Here is an 18339-nt window from a genome sequence, read left to right as displayed (position 1 = left end):
TATTTTTTTTACAATTAGGAAATACTCTAAAAAATTTCACTACCATAGGTATTGATAACTACTAATAGACTTTGTTTTTTATTTGAATTAAGTTTTCCCACATTTAAATGCATAAATATTTGTGGTTGCAAAAAAAAAAAAAACTACTTCAATCTCCGGAGCATATATTGCGAGAACTTTTATACCACCATAGCCATTTTGATCATAGGCATCACAATAGAATTTTTACGAACTAGCAGTTATCCTAGTCAATAGCAGTTCATAATTTTTACAGAATATATCGTAAGTAAAAAGGTAAACCTACGTTGTAGTGGAATGGATTTTGTAGAAAATACCAAATACAATGCAGCTGTGGTAGAAAATGGTATGGCTAAATTACTAATGGGTTAGAGTAAAGGAACGGACTTTGTGATACAAGTACATTGACCAGACTTCATAATAATAATAATAATAATAAAAATAATAATAATAATAATAATAATAATAATAATAATGATAATAATAATAATAATAATAATAATAATAATAATAATAATAATAATAATAATTTATTGACTATCTCTAGAGGTTCGTCCCTAATCAGTATTGGTAGTCTCTCTGCATTTACTTTTTACATTTTCATAGTTTTATTAATATTCCTCTCTAGTTGTATATTTTTGCTTTTTATTTTCAAATCTTCTATCATATTTTGCTGTTGCTATCATGATTCACTAAACAGAACTATGCTATCTGCAAACCTCAAGTTATTAAGGTATTCTCAATTATTGTTAATGCATACATTTTTCGAGACTAAAGTTTATATAAGTTTTCCAGACAGTTCGTAAATAATTTAGAAGATATGATGTCTCCCCGTCTAGCTTTTTTCTCAATAGGAATTTTCCAACTATCTTTATGTAGTTTCAGTATTGATGTACTCCCCTTATAAATATCTTCAAATGTTCTAAAATAAGATTCATTTACTTCTTGTGTTTAAAGGGCTTCATTACTTCTGAACTTTTGATAGAATCAAAAGCTTTTTCATAATCTATAAATATCATGCATAGTGATTTGTCATACTCTATTGATTTTAACTGTGTGTGTATTTAAGTGTTTGTATGCTTAATCTTTTACAAATTATAGTGACAAAAATCTGTATGTATCTATTGGGAAGAAGATGACATGCTTCTCCTCATAGCAAGGATGTAAGGAATCGCAATTTGAATATCAATACTCTCCTAAATTTAATATCCAATATATCTTGCCAGCAAGTGTTGGCCTGTGGGATTGTGGGTGTAATTCCATTTTCTGAAACAAATTGTTATTTCATCCTTTTCAAACTTTGCATTTTTTAGAAACAAAAATAAAATAATTTAGTCATTGATCAAATTAACTTTTTTCTATATCTTTTCATATGAATTTCACTGGAAAATCCATGAAAAAATATAGAAATAAAAGGTATTTACAAATGAATGTCCGTTTTAATTTTTCTTATCCAAAAATGGCTTTTTAATTGAGCTATGTAAAAAATACATGTAGAAATTAAATGAACTATTGTGACCTCAATACCTCTTGGAAAATAAAATATTGATATATTCAGGAATTAAATGCCGCAATTGAGCTCTTTAGTGTTATAAAAGTAAATAAGAGTATCAACTGACATTAGGAATCTTTTGAATTAATGAAAATTCATATGATTGAAATGGAACAAAGTGAAAAGTTCTTTTATAACAAGCAAGTGAAATATTGTCATGTTGGAACAAACCTTTTAGTAAATTAATGACATATCGGAATGTTTGATGGAATACATTATAGTATATGCTTTGGAGTTGTTTTAAATTTTTTTTTCTTAAAATACTGACTTCCATGAATTACTCATAGAGTAGAATGACATACGTGTGATTACCTTCCCTCGCCTCTCTCTCTCTCTCTCTCTCTCTCTCTCTCTCTCTCTCTCTCTCTCTCTCTCCCTTATTTCTTTTAGTTTATTTCAAGTAATAACTTACAAACTATAATTGCATACGCACATATACACACGTAAACACAAAATACACGCACACATACAATCACATTTACACACACGTGTGCGCACACACACACACAAACACACACACACACACACAAACACACACACACATATAAATATATATGTATATATATATATATATATATATATATATATATATATATATATATATATATATATATATATATGTATAAATATATATATATGGTCATATGTATATATACACATATAAATACTTATATATATATATATATATATATATATATATATATATATATATATATATATATATATATATATATGTATATATATATATATATATATATATATATATATATATATATATATATATATATATATATATACATATATAGTTTTTATTAAATTTTTCTAATCCAAAAAAAACTTAAATAATTAGATATGAGTTTGGTTTTAATCAATCCATCAATGATTGGTTAAATTGATTGATTTGACTACAAAGAAAAACTTCATACCTTTATGAGATCCAAAATTACTAATAAAGTTATGGAATTTGTCTTTGTAGCCAAATCAATCAATTTAACCAATCATTAATGGATTGATTAGAACCAAACTCATATCCAATTATTTAAGTTTGGTTGGATTACAGAAATTTAATAAAAACTGTATATATATATATATGTATATATATATATGTATATATATATATATATATATATATATATATATATATATATATATATATATATATATATATACGTTTTTTATTCAATTTCTCTAATCCAATCAAACTTGAATAATAGGATATAAGTTTAGTTCTAATCAATCCATTAATGATTGGTTAAATTGATTTATTTGGCTACAAAGACAAACTTCCTATCTTTATTAGATCAAAAATTACATTTAAATTCAAGTATTGAGTATCTATGTTAGATCTTGACGCAGGATGTTAAAGGTAACATGTTACATTCATATGAGATACAGTTTTGGAAGCGACAAAAAAATGTGTAATCCAAAAATTTCCAATGTAAGGAACCATACCTCAAAATGAATCGTTTAGGTAAAGAAAAACGATTTTCCTTTTATTTTTTGGTGAAAGAATCCTTAATAGTGTTCTACTGACTCCTGAATCTTCCAACATCAAAAGTTGCGTTCCGCTTCTTGCATTTTCCTTGCATAGCTGATGTTGCAGGTTATTCTCATGCATCTGTAATTTTTTTTCCTTTACTCCTTGGATGGTTTGCTCAGCTCTTCTCATATTTTATTTGTTGTTTTTTTCATTGTTATCAAATTTGGTTGATATGAATAATATGAAGGTGTAATAACCTCTCTTTTAAGATATTTTCTAATGTTGTAAATTTTTCTCATATTTATATGTTGATAATGAACACATGAATATTTTTTATCATTAATTCTGTTTGGGAAGCGGCGGTTTATGTATATATATATATATATATATATATATATATATATATATATATATATATATATATATATATATATGTGTGTGTGTGTGTGTGTGTGTGTGTGTGTGTGTATAAATGTACACTCGGAAGTTGATGTCTTTTTGACACTCAGTTGATGATTTTTTTTTCTTCAAAGTAATTTAACAAATGATTTCTTAGTAAAAGTAAAGAGTTGAGATTTTCGTCCCTATATTTATATTGTGCTAATTCCATTGTGCATTGTAGTTTCGGTTAAAGCCATGATTCAATGGGTGACACTGCAGTCAGCTGATTAAATGTAGTACAACAACAAAGGAGGTTCTCGTTCTCTCCCTACAATGATTAAGTGTTGTAAGATGACGGGTACCACATGTTGAACCACATATAGGGATGTGTACATATGTCAAAGATCATGCATTATATATATATATATATATATATATATATATATATATATATATATATATATATATATATATATATATATATATGTATATATATAACATATATATATATATATATATACATATATATATATATATATATATATATATATATATATATATATATATAACGCCGGGTGTCCTCGAGGTTGAAAAATATGGCAATATTCAATGTGCCTTTTAAGATTAGAATAAAAGCATACAGAGTGGTCTTACTTTGGTGAGCTTATGTCTGAAGACATATTTTGCATATGTACATTGGCGTTTTAAGAGTCTCGTTACATTTAAATCTAGCCAAAAAATATCATTTGCCAGTAACTATTTCGAAAAAGTGTGTAAGGTAACAATAATTTTTTTTTTAAAATATGTTTTTTAACAATGAAATCTATTCGTTTAGATTGTCTGTTCGAACACGACGAATATGCTCTGAATAAATGTGTCTGAATAAAATTGATCTTAAATTATCTTCTTTAATTTAGTACTTAAGTTTGCCATAAATGAAATCTTACAACTAATATATGCTAAGAAATTTAGTGATTGTATATCCTAAGAATGGTTAATTTTTGCTTTAAAAGTCTGGTCATATTGTGATTAGTTGCCATTTTTTTCTTTTTTTTTTGGATGGAATTAAAACGGAATTTCCTTCAGTTAGTGGATGATATATTCTAAAAAAAAAAACGGAATCTTTAATCAAACTGTCAAATCAAATAAAGCAAAATTAAAGTGATGTTAACACATTTATAAATTTGTTTCGGTTATTTTATTTTTTTTTATTTTGAAAGATGATTTATGTCCTCTTGGATAAATGTAAAAAAAATGGGAACTAAGATGAGAAAATATCTTGTGGAGGAGGCCATTGAATGTCAGGCAAGTCAATTATTTTAATGCACGAGAGTGATAGAGGAACTCGTGATGAGATACCAGCAAATGGGAGCAGAGATGAGAGCTGATGACACAGCCGGAGGAAAAAGACGAACATATTTGCATATTCCGAGATGAATATATCCTTTTTGTAAAAACGTTCGAATAATGAAGAATACTGAAAAAATCAACTTATTGATATGATCATATTTATGTTTTTTTTATCAAAAATCAATAAAATCGATAAATAATACAGAAACAACCGAAATAGACTTGATAGAAATGCCATGATTACTATCTTCCCCCCCCCTCTCTCTCTCTCTCTCTCTCTCTCTCTCTCTCTCTCTCTCTCTCTCTCTCTCTCTCTCTCTCTTACTATTCAACAATTGGGTAGTTATTCAATAAAGTTTAATTTTTTTTTCATTATCCATTCCAGCAAAGTCATTATTATCACCTTACAGCTATATTAACTACATTTAACTGAAATAGTATGTGAATTTCTTTTGTGCCATTTCGCTTTTCTCACTTTATAAAACTTCCTTTTAAGAATAACCATATTTTTACTTAGAAAGGGATATTTAAATGGAAAGGTTTTTACCGAAGTAACGAAACTATTAAATATTGTACAAAACATAGCAAGGCATTTAACGATTTAATATCGGACACTATCAACGTAATAGACTAATATTACGGTCGTCAACCTGAAAAAGATAATAACAAATTAGTGTGCAAATTACGGTCGCCTGCATTTCATGAAAATACGGCTGAAAACCGTATATTGTTATTGAAAATTTCCAATAATTACGGTATGTTAACGGTATTTTAACTTAAGCTTATGAAAAGAAAAAAGAAATATTGGTTGTAATTAATACTCTGTTTAATACTATTTTGATATTTTTATTTATATCTATTAGCTATTTTATAATTATTAGGATATTTATCTTTTCGATGTAACCCGTGTGAAAAAAATTAATCTTATTACTATATCAAATAATAAACATATATATTTTCATCCACTATAATACAACTTTTCAGACAAGATGCATTAGAACTTTCTTACACTTTAGCAAGCTCTAGTCAATAAATGAAAATTTGAACGTAGATATATATATATATATATATATATATATATATATATATATATATATATATATATATATATATATATATATATATATATATAAAATTTGTCAGTCTTACTTTCAAAAGATGTATTGGAAAACTGTAAAAACATTAAAAGGAATGTATACGAAAAAACCTTTTTTAAGTACTGAAAAAAAACAATGAGATCAGAATGAAGTAACATGTCTTGGTTATAATATTAGGTATTATGTAATGTTGTGGAGGTATTTTTATTGTTTAGGTTAAGTTCGAATTTCCTAATGTGAGGAGATTGAAAGTGAATGATCTAAAGGCAGCCGTTTATTTAACAATTCTGCCTTTTTAATCTTAATTTAATATATCATAGATTATAATTTTTTTTTTATCATAGTGTTAGATATGAACTTACTTAGATATATCTTACTTATGATATATTTTATTATATTGAAAATATGGCATTAATATATCTGAGTTTATGTATTGAGTCGGTAAGGTTTTATTATTATTATTATTATTATTATTATTATTATTATTATTATTATTATTATTATTATTATTATTATTACAACCTAAGTTATAACCCTTGTTGAGAAACGAAGATGCTTTAAGCCCAAGGACTCCAAAGATGAAAATACCCCTGTGAGGAAAGGAAACCATGGTAAAAGATAAACTAAAAAGGAAGAGTAAATAATAAAAAATAGATATTTACAGGCGAGTAACAACATAAAGTTAGATAAAGTTAGATAAAATAGGAAAAAAAGCCCGAATGTACTTCAAAGCAAAAGAACCCTAATCCAAAACAGTGGTAGGCCATGGTACAAAGGTTATGGAACTACCTAAGACCAGAGAACGATGGTTTGATTGTGGAGTGTCCATCTAGAAGGGATGCCTACTAAAGCGATAGAGTCTCCACTACCCTCACCAAGGGGAAAACAGCCACGGAAAAATTACATTGCCGTAGGTAACCACTTAAGGAAAGAAGAAATGCTTGTAATAAGGACTGACTATTCAATGTATGTGTAGGACTGACTATTCAGTTTATGTGTAGGTAAAGAAAAAAAATAAGCTGCAACAAGAGAGAGGGTACCAATATAGTACTGTCTGTCCAGTTATAATACCCAATAACTTTCTAGTGCTAGTATCTCAACGAGCCAACCAGCTACTCATAGAGAGGACAAAGTGAGGACTAGTTTTTGTCTTATATAACAAAAACGAATTAAACACTTCACTACTGGGTAATGAATTCTCCCGTTTCCAGGCAAAACGCTCTTCATCCTGAAAAAGACTCCTACATTATCTTTGCTTTCAAACGCTTTGCGGTGTTTAATCTCTTGTAGGCTGGCAAAGAAACACGGACAACGATAGGTCTCTTTAATAAGAGGTTACCAAACAAATTGACAGCTAAACAGAGACTAACAATATTTGTTACATACATACAGAAGAAAGGTATTTACAAAACTCTCACTTGTTTATTTACATTAGACACCAATTACCATTACAATATAATTTCCGAACAACCCATTACATAACTAGTAAACAAAATAAATACAGACATTTGGAGGTATATCACACACCACCCCTAAGACTTCTAGGGTAATATATAACTCCTAGCGTCTGAAAATCCTTCTTATTCATATGTATTTTTGTTCCATTTCACTTGTAGGCGATCAGGTTCTTTCTTATGCCGCAAACTACGACGTGGAGCTGGTGTAGGTGAAACTGGTTGTTCAATAACCTCAGCAGTAGAATTATCTTGCGACCTCTCCCCATCCTTTGGTTTATTGGGAGTGTTAGTTGCATCAAGGCTTGATCCATATATTGGTAGAAAAGGTCGATGTGGTCTCAGGAACATCCGGTTTTTCCACAGAATACGTCCACTGCCCATCTTTATAAGATAATCTCGCCAGGATCCAATGCCAACAACAACACCTGGACGATTCCAAAGTTTTGTGTTCTGATCTTGAACATCAACATAACTAACCATTTTCAAATGAGAAAGGGGTCTGGTAGTACTGTCGTACCGTTGCTTCGCCTGACTTCGCAAATAATCTGCCTTAACATCACATTCCTCTGCCTTCCTTTGCCACTCTTTGGCAAATGAGCGACGATGTGTTGGAATAAAAGACCTGAGGGGATGACCAAATAAAACTTGGGCTGGTGATCTGCCATCAGCACGAGGTGTGTTCCTAAGCTCTAACATTCCACGGGCGAATTCATCCGCATCCAGATTCCCATTCTTAGTAGTAGTCATTATCAGCTTCTTGATAATTTTCACAGATGCTTCTGCCTGTCCATTTGCCTTCGGATTATATGGCGAAGTAATGCGATGTTTTACTCCCCAACGAGATAAAAAACGTCTCAAAGCTGATGCAGCAAACTGTGGTCCTCCATCAGTCTTCAACAACACAGGAACACCAGTATCTGAAAATATAGCCCTCAATGATCGGATTAGAATAGCTGCAGAAGCTATACCCTGACAGGAAGATATACAAGGCCACCCAGACAACCTATCAACATAAACAAGATAAGTTCGACCCATGGCATGAAAATAATCTGCAGATACAGATTCAAAAACTCTACTTGGTTGATCTTCTTCTTGCCATAAAGGTTCGTTCCTTTGATTTGGTAGAAGAGAACGGCATGAAGAAACTATATTCTCAATATCCCTGTCAATTTTAGGCCAATAAACAGTTTGCCGCGCCCTCCTTTTAGTGCGGTCAATTCCCTGATGACCATCATGAAGACATTCAAGGGTTTCACGTCGAAGTTTCTTGGGTATAAGAAGTCTTGCTCCATAAACAATTAGGTCATCATCTACAGCAAGCATATCACGTATATTCCAGAAAGGTCTGAGTTCTACTTCCAAATTATGGCAGTGTTCAGGAAAACCTTTCATTATAATCTCCCGAAGAGAATTGTATTCTGCATCCTGTTCAGCAGCAGCACTTATCTTTTCCAGTGTTTTGTCCTTCAGAGGTGTTAGAAGTACGCCATCTTCATGCATGTCGAGGGCATTCACCATTGCAACATGCAAAGGATCAGTGGATCCATCGTCTTTCAAACAATTTTCTTCTGTAGGATCCTGAACTGGTGCACGTGATAAAGCATCCGGAATACAATGAGCACTTCCTTTCTGCCAGTGAACAGTAAAACTAAAATTACTTAGTTTCTCTCTCATGCGTTGAAGTCTTGGGTTTTCAATTTCACCAAGTGATTTACTGTTAAGAATTGGTATCAATGGTCTATGATCTATCACCACATCAAAATGAGGTAATCCAGCCAAGTAAGTATGACATTTCTTTATTGACCATAATACGGCTGTCATTTCCAGCTCTATCACAGAATATCTTGTTTCAACATCTGAAAGGAATCTTGAGCCACATTGCGTTAGTTTCCAGTCCGTTCCATGCTTTTGAAGTAAAGCAAATCCAAGACCATGCAGTCGTGACGCATCTGTCTGCAACATGGTTGGCAAAGTTGCATCAAAATGTGCAAGTACAGGGGGTACAGTAAGTGCTTCCTTCACTCTCCTAAATGACAAATCATGTTGTGCAGTCCAACACCATTCATTACGCTGCTTCAGTAAATCTCTGAGTGGTTGTGCTTCACGTGCAATCACTGAAGAAAAACTTCCAAGCTGATTCACAAGTCCCATAAAAGATCGAAGATCTGTTATATTTTGTGGCACAGGAAAGTCTGCAATAGCCATCACTTTGCGAGAATCAACTGTGTAGCCATGACTTGAGATTTTATATCCACAAAAATCAACAGCACGTTTTGCAAAGCAAATTTTCTGATCATTAAGAGTTATCCCATATTCATCACATCTTTGCAAGATAGAAATAATATGGGCTAGGTGATCCTTATAAGAATAATCATACGCAAGAATATCATCAACTATCTTCACAGTTTGTGGTATATCACCAAGAGCTTGGTCTCCTCTTCGATTGTATTCATCTCCTGAAGAAATAAGTCCCATTACTGCTCTCTTGAATTTATAGCGACCCCATGGGGTGATAAAACATGTGAGATCCTGGTCTTCTTCTGCAATTTTGATTTGGAAATATCCCATTTTTGCATCTAATGTAGAGAACCACATTGCTCCGGTGCTTATCGAAGCTACTGCATCATGTGGTGATCGTACAGGATAAGTGGGTCTACTTACATACCTATTAAGCTTAGTGAGATCAACACACAATCTTACTCCAGTTGGCTTTTTAGCAACAGGCACTATAGGATGACACCATTCTGTTGGATGCTCAACCTTACAGATAACATCCTTCTCCAAAAGTTCATCACGCTGATCCTTTATTTCAGACCTCCAGCTGTATGGTATAGTGCGCGGGGCTGTCACAGCAAATGGTCTTACATTTTCGGACAACTTTATATGCATAGGACCTCCATGCATCTCCCTCAGTATTTTTGTGGCACCAAATATCCGAGGAAATGCTGATACCAAAGCTGCAGCATGCTCTGCCCTTTCTTCTTCAGTTGGATCACGTTCATAAGGCCACCTTGGAAGTGCAACAGGAGAATGAACTTCCCTACAAGTAGAGTCTTCGTTCTCTTTGTAGTCCTTTAAGCGCTTTTCTTCATCTGGATTTACAGACAATCCTACGGGAAGAGAATTAATTTGAGCAGGAAAATCCTCCGGTAGAATTCCTAAAGCAATCGAATCAAACCAGCTCAATAAAGCTCCCTTTACTTCTTTCACCACAGTTATTTCAGCTTTAGTTTGTCGATCACCAAGCGAAAGGTGCGAAGTGAAAGCTCCTACACAATTAAGGGTCTGGTAACCTGCAGAACAAAGCTTTCCAATTTTAGAAGGTTCGAGCATATAGGGATATATGCCAAGAGATCTCGCTACATTGAGCCCCATGACTGTAGCTTCTGCTCCCGAATCCGGTGTCCATAGTATAGACGAGTTCCCTGTAGGATGAGTAATGTGAATCTGAACTTTCGGGGTTGCTTGAGAAATGGCACTGTTAACATACACATCACTTACGATCCTATGTACATCCCTGTTAAGTTTACTACCAGTTGATTTTAGCTTTGAATCTTTACTCTTTTTCAGCAAAGAAGAAGTTTCCTTCCCTGTTGACCTACAAACAGCAGCAAAATGTCCAATCTTTCCGCACTGGGAACACTTTTTGTCCCTTGCCTTACAAACATTCATGTCACAATGTCTATCTCTCCCACATCTGAAGCATCTTTCCTTTTCATATAAACTGTTAGGTGCTTTCTTGTAGTCCCTTTTGTACCGTGAAACTTTTGATATACTGTCTGGGATCATTCCTCGTATTGTAGCGCTATTCTCATTAGCACTCTCAGAAGCTCGACAAATATCTACAGCCTTCTGCAGATTCAGGTCCTTCTCTTCTAGCATACGTTTTAGAGCTTGTTCATCACGAGTGCCAACAACAATACGGTCTCTCAATCTATTGCCCATACACGATGAACAAAAATCGGAGAATGCTGCAATTTCCCGGATACCACAAAGGAAATCGTCGAAACTCTCACCAGTTTGTTGTTTTCTGAGGTAAAATTCTCTCCTGTCGACGATTACATTCCGTTGACCTCGTAAGTGCCTTTCCATGGCATTAAGTATTGTTTCAAGATCTGCATCAGCCGGAAAAGAGAGCCCATATCGCAATGTTCGTGTCCAGTCTTCATCTAAAACAGAAGCGAGAACCGACCTTTGCTTAGCAGGCGTTAATGATTTAATTCCAGTCAACATTGCATAACCGTCAAATTTATGCCGCCAAGCATCGAACTCCTTCAAAGAGATTGATGATGACAGGTGAGGTGCAGGTGTGGCACTATGAGGAATTTTATACCGGCACTGTGCTTCATTTTACGAAATTTCAGCACCTCCACTTCGTTGACGATTTTCGTTAACATTTCTATTTTGAACACTCATCATAGTTTCTAACATCCTAGCTAAACGTTCTTCCCTCTTCTGAGCCATATCCTCTTGCTTCGCCAGCAGCTCCGTCAATTGTTCTAGTTATTCTTCCATCGTATCAATCAAATCCTAAATTCTGAATCACTTCTGACTACGATCATTCCACCAGTAGAACAGACCCTACTCACTGCGCCATGTTTAATCTCTTGTAGGCTGGCAAAGAAACACGGACAACGATAGGTCTCTTTAATAAGAGGTTACCAAACAAATTGACGGCTAAACAGAGACTAACAATATTTGTTACATACATACAGAAGAAAGGTATTTACAAAACTCTCACTTGTTTATTTACATTAGACACCAATTACCATTACAATATAATTTCCGAACAACCCATTACATAACTAGTAAACAAAATAAATACAGACATTTGGAGGTATATCACACATGCGCGAGTTTTTGGGCACTGAGAACAAATATGAAATCCGACGCCTCCCAGTTAAGACGCGACCTGAATAAGAATGAAGACAAGGCCATTTCAAAGGTTAAGATTAAAGGAAAAAATGTCGTGAGAGAGAGAGAGAGAGAGAGAGAGAGAGAGAGAGAGAGAGAGAGAGAGAGAGAGAGAGAGAGAGAGAGAGAGAGAGATTTTGCTCTACTTGATCACGTTTGGGGCGAGTAAACAAAAAATTCCAAGAAAAAATTTATATTTATTCTTAATAAACACTCGAATAGAGGATAAAAAGAATATAAAAGCCAATGCTTCAACAATTCGAGAGATATGTTCAATGAAAAAAATATATTCAGTTCAAGAAATTATTTAGGGGTTCAAGTAAATACATAATGTATGTAGAGCAATTTTCTTTTTTCTTGATGTATACTGAGCTGATGTAAATATTATCAATTATTTTTCTATATATGGATATTTTCATTGTTCAGTATATCTCACAGATTTGACACGGGGTTAGTTTTCTTTTCATGCCCTTTATCTGATTATTACTTCCGGCAAGGAAGTTATGTTTTGGAGTCTGTTTATTTATTCAATTATTTATTTCTTTATTCATATTCTTATATATTTGTCTGTGCGTCTCTGGACATGAATAATAAAAAACTACTCAGAAGACTTTGACGACTTCTTCACACTGATAGATCCCAGGTCATGGACGACCACATGAGATTTTGGAGATGATCCAGATCCGGGTCCGGATTCTAGATCCAGATTTGTATTTTTCCCAGCTTTAAAGATTACGTGAAATCAAACACACAGATTTCAGATGGATCTTAGGTCATTTACTTTTGGAGATGATCCAGTACCGGATCCATTAACTTTTGGAGATGATCCAGTACCGGAGCCAGATGCTGGATCCCAATTTACATTTGTCACAGTTTTTAGATTACATCAAAATAAGTTTACAAATAGGGATAAAGATTACCATTCCGGATCAACACAGCACGTTTCACCATCTACTTTTCAGTCTGCTTATGAAAACAGGGAGGCAATGTCCGTAGACTTTAGTTATATATTGTCAATAATCATTGGTGGAGGTCTAAATTCTCTGGTTGCTCTTGTTTCTTCTCTTATATTGAGCTTATAATTTCAAACTCTGCCTGTTATTATGTGAAAAAATTCGTATTTTTTTTCAATAAAATATAGAAATTCATATATACCATTATATATCATCAGTTTCATGATAGCTTTTGACATTTTTCTTTTTTAAATGTTGTCTAGTCACCCAGACAGAGTAAAATGATAAATAGATGTATAAATTACTTTTAGGTGAATTGCATATTTCACAACTTGAGCGAAAACATTTCATATACACATGAAAATATTAATATAACCATTGACATTTTGCAATAAAACTTTTAGAACCATTTTCTGAAGAGGTGTGAAAAATATTGCTATTATTCTGTTAAAGTTTCTAAAACCGAAGAATAATAATGAATGACTATGTAATATGTTAATCAAATATTTCTGCATCAGATGGATAAATATATTTCTTGAATTCTAGATATTTTTATGTTCATGTTTATGTCAAATAATATTTTAAACTTTCAGCCACCTATCATCCCACAGTCATGTTTGTATGAGATTTAGGTTTTATTCATTTCAGTAAAGTGAATTAATTTAGACTTTCTAACATTTAGTTTCATGGTTAAATGAAGTGTTGAAGGGTTGTTGCTGCTCAGTTTTATGCGGATATGTTCGGAATAAATATAGATATGTTACAATGATTTTGTGCAGTATCTTGAAAACGGTTTAGAAAAAAAAAAGATAAAACAAAAATTAAGCGTAAAGGGTTGGTGAAGGACAAAAACACGAAGAAAAGAAAGAGAGAAAAAAATCAGATATAATGATGTACACAGAGAAATAAGTGTTATGGGATTTAATATTACTTTAGTTTCTATGATTTATTAAAATATTTTTCTTACTTCAAATAGTTTCACCAGTGTTACTAATAATTAAAACTTCCAAGTAATTTTATTAATAATAAACATCTAATTCTACCGAACACTATTTTTCTTATCAAAATAAAGTGGCTGAATAAATTTACATTTTCCTGATAAATGTGGGTAAACTTTGTGTTGATCAAATATATTGTTTAAATATGCAAGACTACTGTTGTATTCGAGTGCCTGACTTTGAAAAAAAAAATCCACTGAACTATTCCTCCAAAAGTCTCATTGGCGAGTAGAGACACGCATAGTGTCTCCCCTTACCATTATTATCAATATTGCTAACAATCTTATCTCGTAGAGATCAAATAAAGCTTCTTAGATAATAATTTATTGAACAAATTATGTTCAGAGAGTCACTCTTTCTCATATAAGATTAGTGTTACTTCTCTATCACAATTTTGAAAAAGGGAGACCATCCTAGGCTTTAACGTTTCTATTGGGGAGATATTTAGAAATCACTTCCGCAGACTACGTAAAAGGATTGCACAACTTAAGACGTCTCTTTTCATTTCTGGATGAAGAACGTGCATCTAATTAGCTATTGGAATATTTTGTAATTAGTATTACAAACTAATCCTTTCAGGTTCTCTCGCTAATAGGTAAGTCTTCTCTGAATAGCAATCAAGATTGCAGACAATGTTGAGGAATATATTAAATAGCATGAAAGACCCATACTATAAATTGATGATATAATGCGAGATATATATTTAATTTGGACCTTCACGAAACAATGAGAAGAGATAAAGATATACATAGTATACATTAAAGAAAATGATGGACCAGGAAAACCTCATTACCAATTTTTCTCGGAAATAAGTTTTTTATGTTATGGATAATTCATAAATAGTGTTATGAATTGCACATGGTTTGGTTTTATTAGCTTTTTTTCGAGTTTCTTTTATTATTATTATTATTATTATTATTATTATTATTATTATCTGTAGTAGTAGTAGTAGTAGTAGTAGTAGTAGTAGTAGTAGTAGTAGTAGTAGTAGTAGTATTTCTGTCTATCACAGTCTTTTCAACTTGGTGGCATTTATAGTGTAGGGTTCCGGGTTGCATCATGCCTCCTTAGGATTCCATAACTTTTTTTATTATGTGTAACGTTTCTCGGATCACACTCTTCTGCATGATTCCTGGAGCTACTTCAGCCTCTTGATTTTATAGATTCCACCATATTATTATTATTATTATTATTATTATTATTATTATTATTATTATTATTATTATTATTATTATTAATATTATTATTATTATTATTATTATTATTATTATTATTATTATTATTATTATTATTATTATTATTTTGGTTGGACAGCCTCTTTTATGCATGTTGAATTGAAGACAATTTCTGCCATAGTGCTTTTAATTTTATGACAGTTGTCATAAAGATGGAAATCTCTTCATTTAAACAACGCTGCAATTTTCTAGGTCCTATGCTATTCTCATTTTTATAGAGAATATATATGTCCTTCTCTTTTTCAAGAGTGAGGTTGAGTTACAATGCGTTTCTATCAGCAAGGTACGTCTGCTCATCATCAGGCTTGGAGAATAAGTGATCGATGAGGATTTCATCACTATATCTATATGAATCTTGGTATTCCCGCCAAACAGAAACAAACTGACAATATCCTGTCTCTAATCCTCTTTTTCTCTTAAGAAATAATTTTCCTTAGATATCACAAAATTTTGAGATATGAGTGATGTTATTCTTTGATTATGTACACTCCACGGGGGAAAATATATTTGGAATTAAGTTTTGACTTGTTAGCATTTCAAACCTATAAGTATCTAAGTGGTGTTCATACACTTAAAAATTTGGGTTAAAAAACGATAAAAAACCTGGAATAAAGGTTACCATGCATTTACAGTTTTAAAAACGTATATATTGACATTAAGAATGGATATTACGGTCATCAAACCTTAACAGATATTAACAAAAAAGTGTAAAAATCACAGTCGCCTATATTTTACTGAAATACGACTGAGAACAGTATACTTTTACGAAATTTAGTTTTCTTATTTTTTTCTTTTTTTTCTTTTTTTTACGTGTATTTTCATTTTATGAAATCTGGTGCTATGTATAGCTTACTAGATATCTCGAAGACATATTACTCCCTTAAAAAAACAATTAATATATTTCAAATTGATATGTATATAAAATTACAGAACTTGTATATTTAGAAATATAGTAGATCTAATAAATCCTTCTTGCATGATACAAAGGATGAATGAACCATTCTTTTTATTATTCCGTAAAAAGGGAATGCCTTTGTCAGGATGTCTCTCAAAGAAGAATTAGAGAAAGAATAAAGGAATCAAATTCTTTTGTTTACCAAACACAAACGAGAGGCAGAAAGCAACAGTTGTAGTCGACTTTAAAATGCAATTTTAAATCATATAACCAAAAATCAGATTTAGACTACTTGGCAGTCTTTATTGTCCAGTAAAAAACTTCTGAGCTTTTTTTATTTGGATTTTTGTTTTTCTTTTAAATTTTTTAAGCTAAGTTTTTAGGTTTTTGTCTGCCTTTTACAGTAATGTTTTCTCGAGTTGTGCGATGGGACTTATCACTGTTGATGTCATATTAACCGTATTGTTTTAGAGCATTTTAACCACACATAGGTAGACATCATTGTTAAATATAAATGATTTTTTGGGCTCAGGCCATGTCGTCCTGATGGAAGTTCCTATTAGGTAGCTTTTTAGGGTATATTTGACTACAGTGATATTCCCAGAGAATTTTACCTTAAGGTATCCAGAATTCTAACTTCTGGAGCGAATATCCCTAAATAATCTCACAGGGATATCGCATGTTATCAGAGGACGTATTCTTGACACGTCACATAGCTATCTTCACCCCGAACAGTATTAACGCTTCGAGGGGTTATAGGAATCTGAAAGGAGAATGAAAAGAGAGCCGCTCATAGGGTATCTCTCCTATTCCGTTTCCAGTGTGTATCTGATGAAGGCGGTAGGTCCCTCTTCATTCCTTTCCGTATAGCTCTACTACTCGCTGTTTTCCCTTCTATTCTCTCGTTATTTTGGATTTTATTCAACATTTTGATGACTTCTCCGGCCTCTTTTGCTCTGAAAAGTTGAGTATTATCTTTACTATGTATAATATAAGCTCTTGTCGTTTTGAATTAAATCAAAAGTGATATTAACGTAAACAAGAATTGTTGCCTACCGGAGGCATCCTGGATGCTATTACTCGCTATTTATGGGTCATTTAGTTATCTAGAGCGACGTACCGGGTTTGTTATGCTTTAATAATCTAGCAATTTAGCTCCTCTAGGAATGCTTATATCATACCGTCAGATTTTAGTTCAGCGATTTCGACAAGGGTCGAGGTACCGATCTTGCCCATCACGAGACTTAGTAGCCCTAGTACTTTCATGCATGATATAAGTATTACCGAGTGTTATATTATTGAAGCTATAGGCAAATATTTTACACATGTAAGATATTGTTGAATGTTTTTTCTAAGATTGTATACGAGAAAGTTTCGGTTACGTAATCGATTCTCACCTTACCTAGTCTAGTAATCTAGGTACAGTAGTATTCTTTCACACATCTCCGATTGTTCTTTTCTCCTCCGGAGGCTAAGTTCAATCCCTCTCTCCCTCTGTAAACCTTCGGCTTAATCCTAGTGGTTATATCCGTATAATAATTCAGGTATAACTATTCTAGGATATGTCTGTCCTGACCTGATAACCAGAGTGACTGGTTTTTTGGGTTAGGGCAGAACATCAGAGTTTCTAGTCTGTGATCTACTTCTTCCTAGCATAGAGAATGAGTCTCCTTTGCTAGGTTAGGGGCGGACACAGGAAGCTTTGCTTCCCTAGTCCATGTTGGAAGGATTCTGTAAGAGATGATTCCTTCCTCTAGTGGCCTAGCAGACTGTTCTGTGTTGTTTTTCTCGGGCTGGAGAATGAGTTTTCTCTGTTGCCCGGCGAAATAACTTCACCTAACTTTGTTCTGGTTGGGAGGAGGATAGCAAGTATTGCCAGTCTTCCTCCCTAATAGACAACTCTACGTTAAGATGAGCTTCCCTAACTGCCGAGTGTGTCTCTTGCTAGAACGAAGTCTATAGGACCCTTATCCCTTCCCCACCTCTCTTTCTTTTATTTTCTTTTGGCC

The 18339-nt window shown here is 32.6% G+C and overlaps 1 protein-coding gene across 1 annotated transcript in view; it reads right to left on the bottom strand.

Annotated features, from left to right (window-relative positions):
* Positions 1 to 17566, bottom strand: part of LOC137638553 (uncharacterized) — a 41765-nt gene extending 24199 nt beyond the window's left edge. The window contains exons 1-5 of the mRNA XM_068370745.1: positions 17512 to 17566; positions 13031 to 13095; positions 10288 to 11673; positions 9051 to 9624; positions 7489 to 8720 (exon numbers count right to left, since the gene is read on the bottom strand). Of these exons, the coding sequence (XP_068226846.1) occupies positions 7489 to 8720; positions 9051 to 9624; positions 10288 to 11673; positions 13031 to 13095; positions 17512 to 17566 (3312 nt within the window). The remainder of the gene's footprint in view (positions 1 to 7488; positions 8721 to 9050; positions 9625 to 10287; positions 11674 to 13030; positions 13096 to 17511) is intronic.
* Positions 17567 to 18339: the final 773 nt, after the last annotated feature.

This window comes from Palaemon carinicauda, chromosome 1 (assembly GCF_036898095.1).
Source record: "Palaemon carinicauda isolate YSFRI2023 chromosome 1, ASM3689809v2, whole genome shotgun sequence".
NCBI lineage: Eukaryota > Metazoa > Arthropoda > Malacostraca > Decapoda > Palaemonidae > Palaemon > Palaemon carinicauda.
Note: the sequence above shows the minus strand (reverse complement) of the source record. Positions and strands in the feature narration are given on the sequence as shown.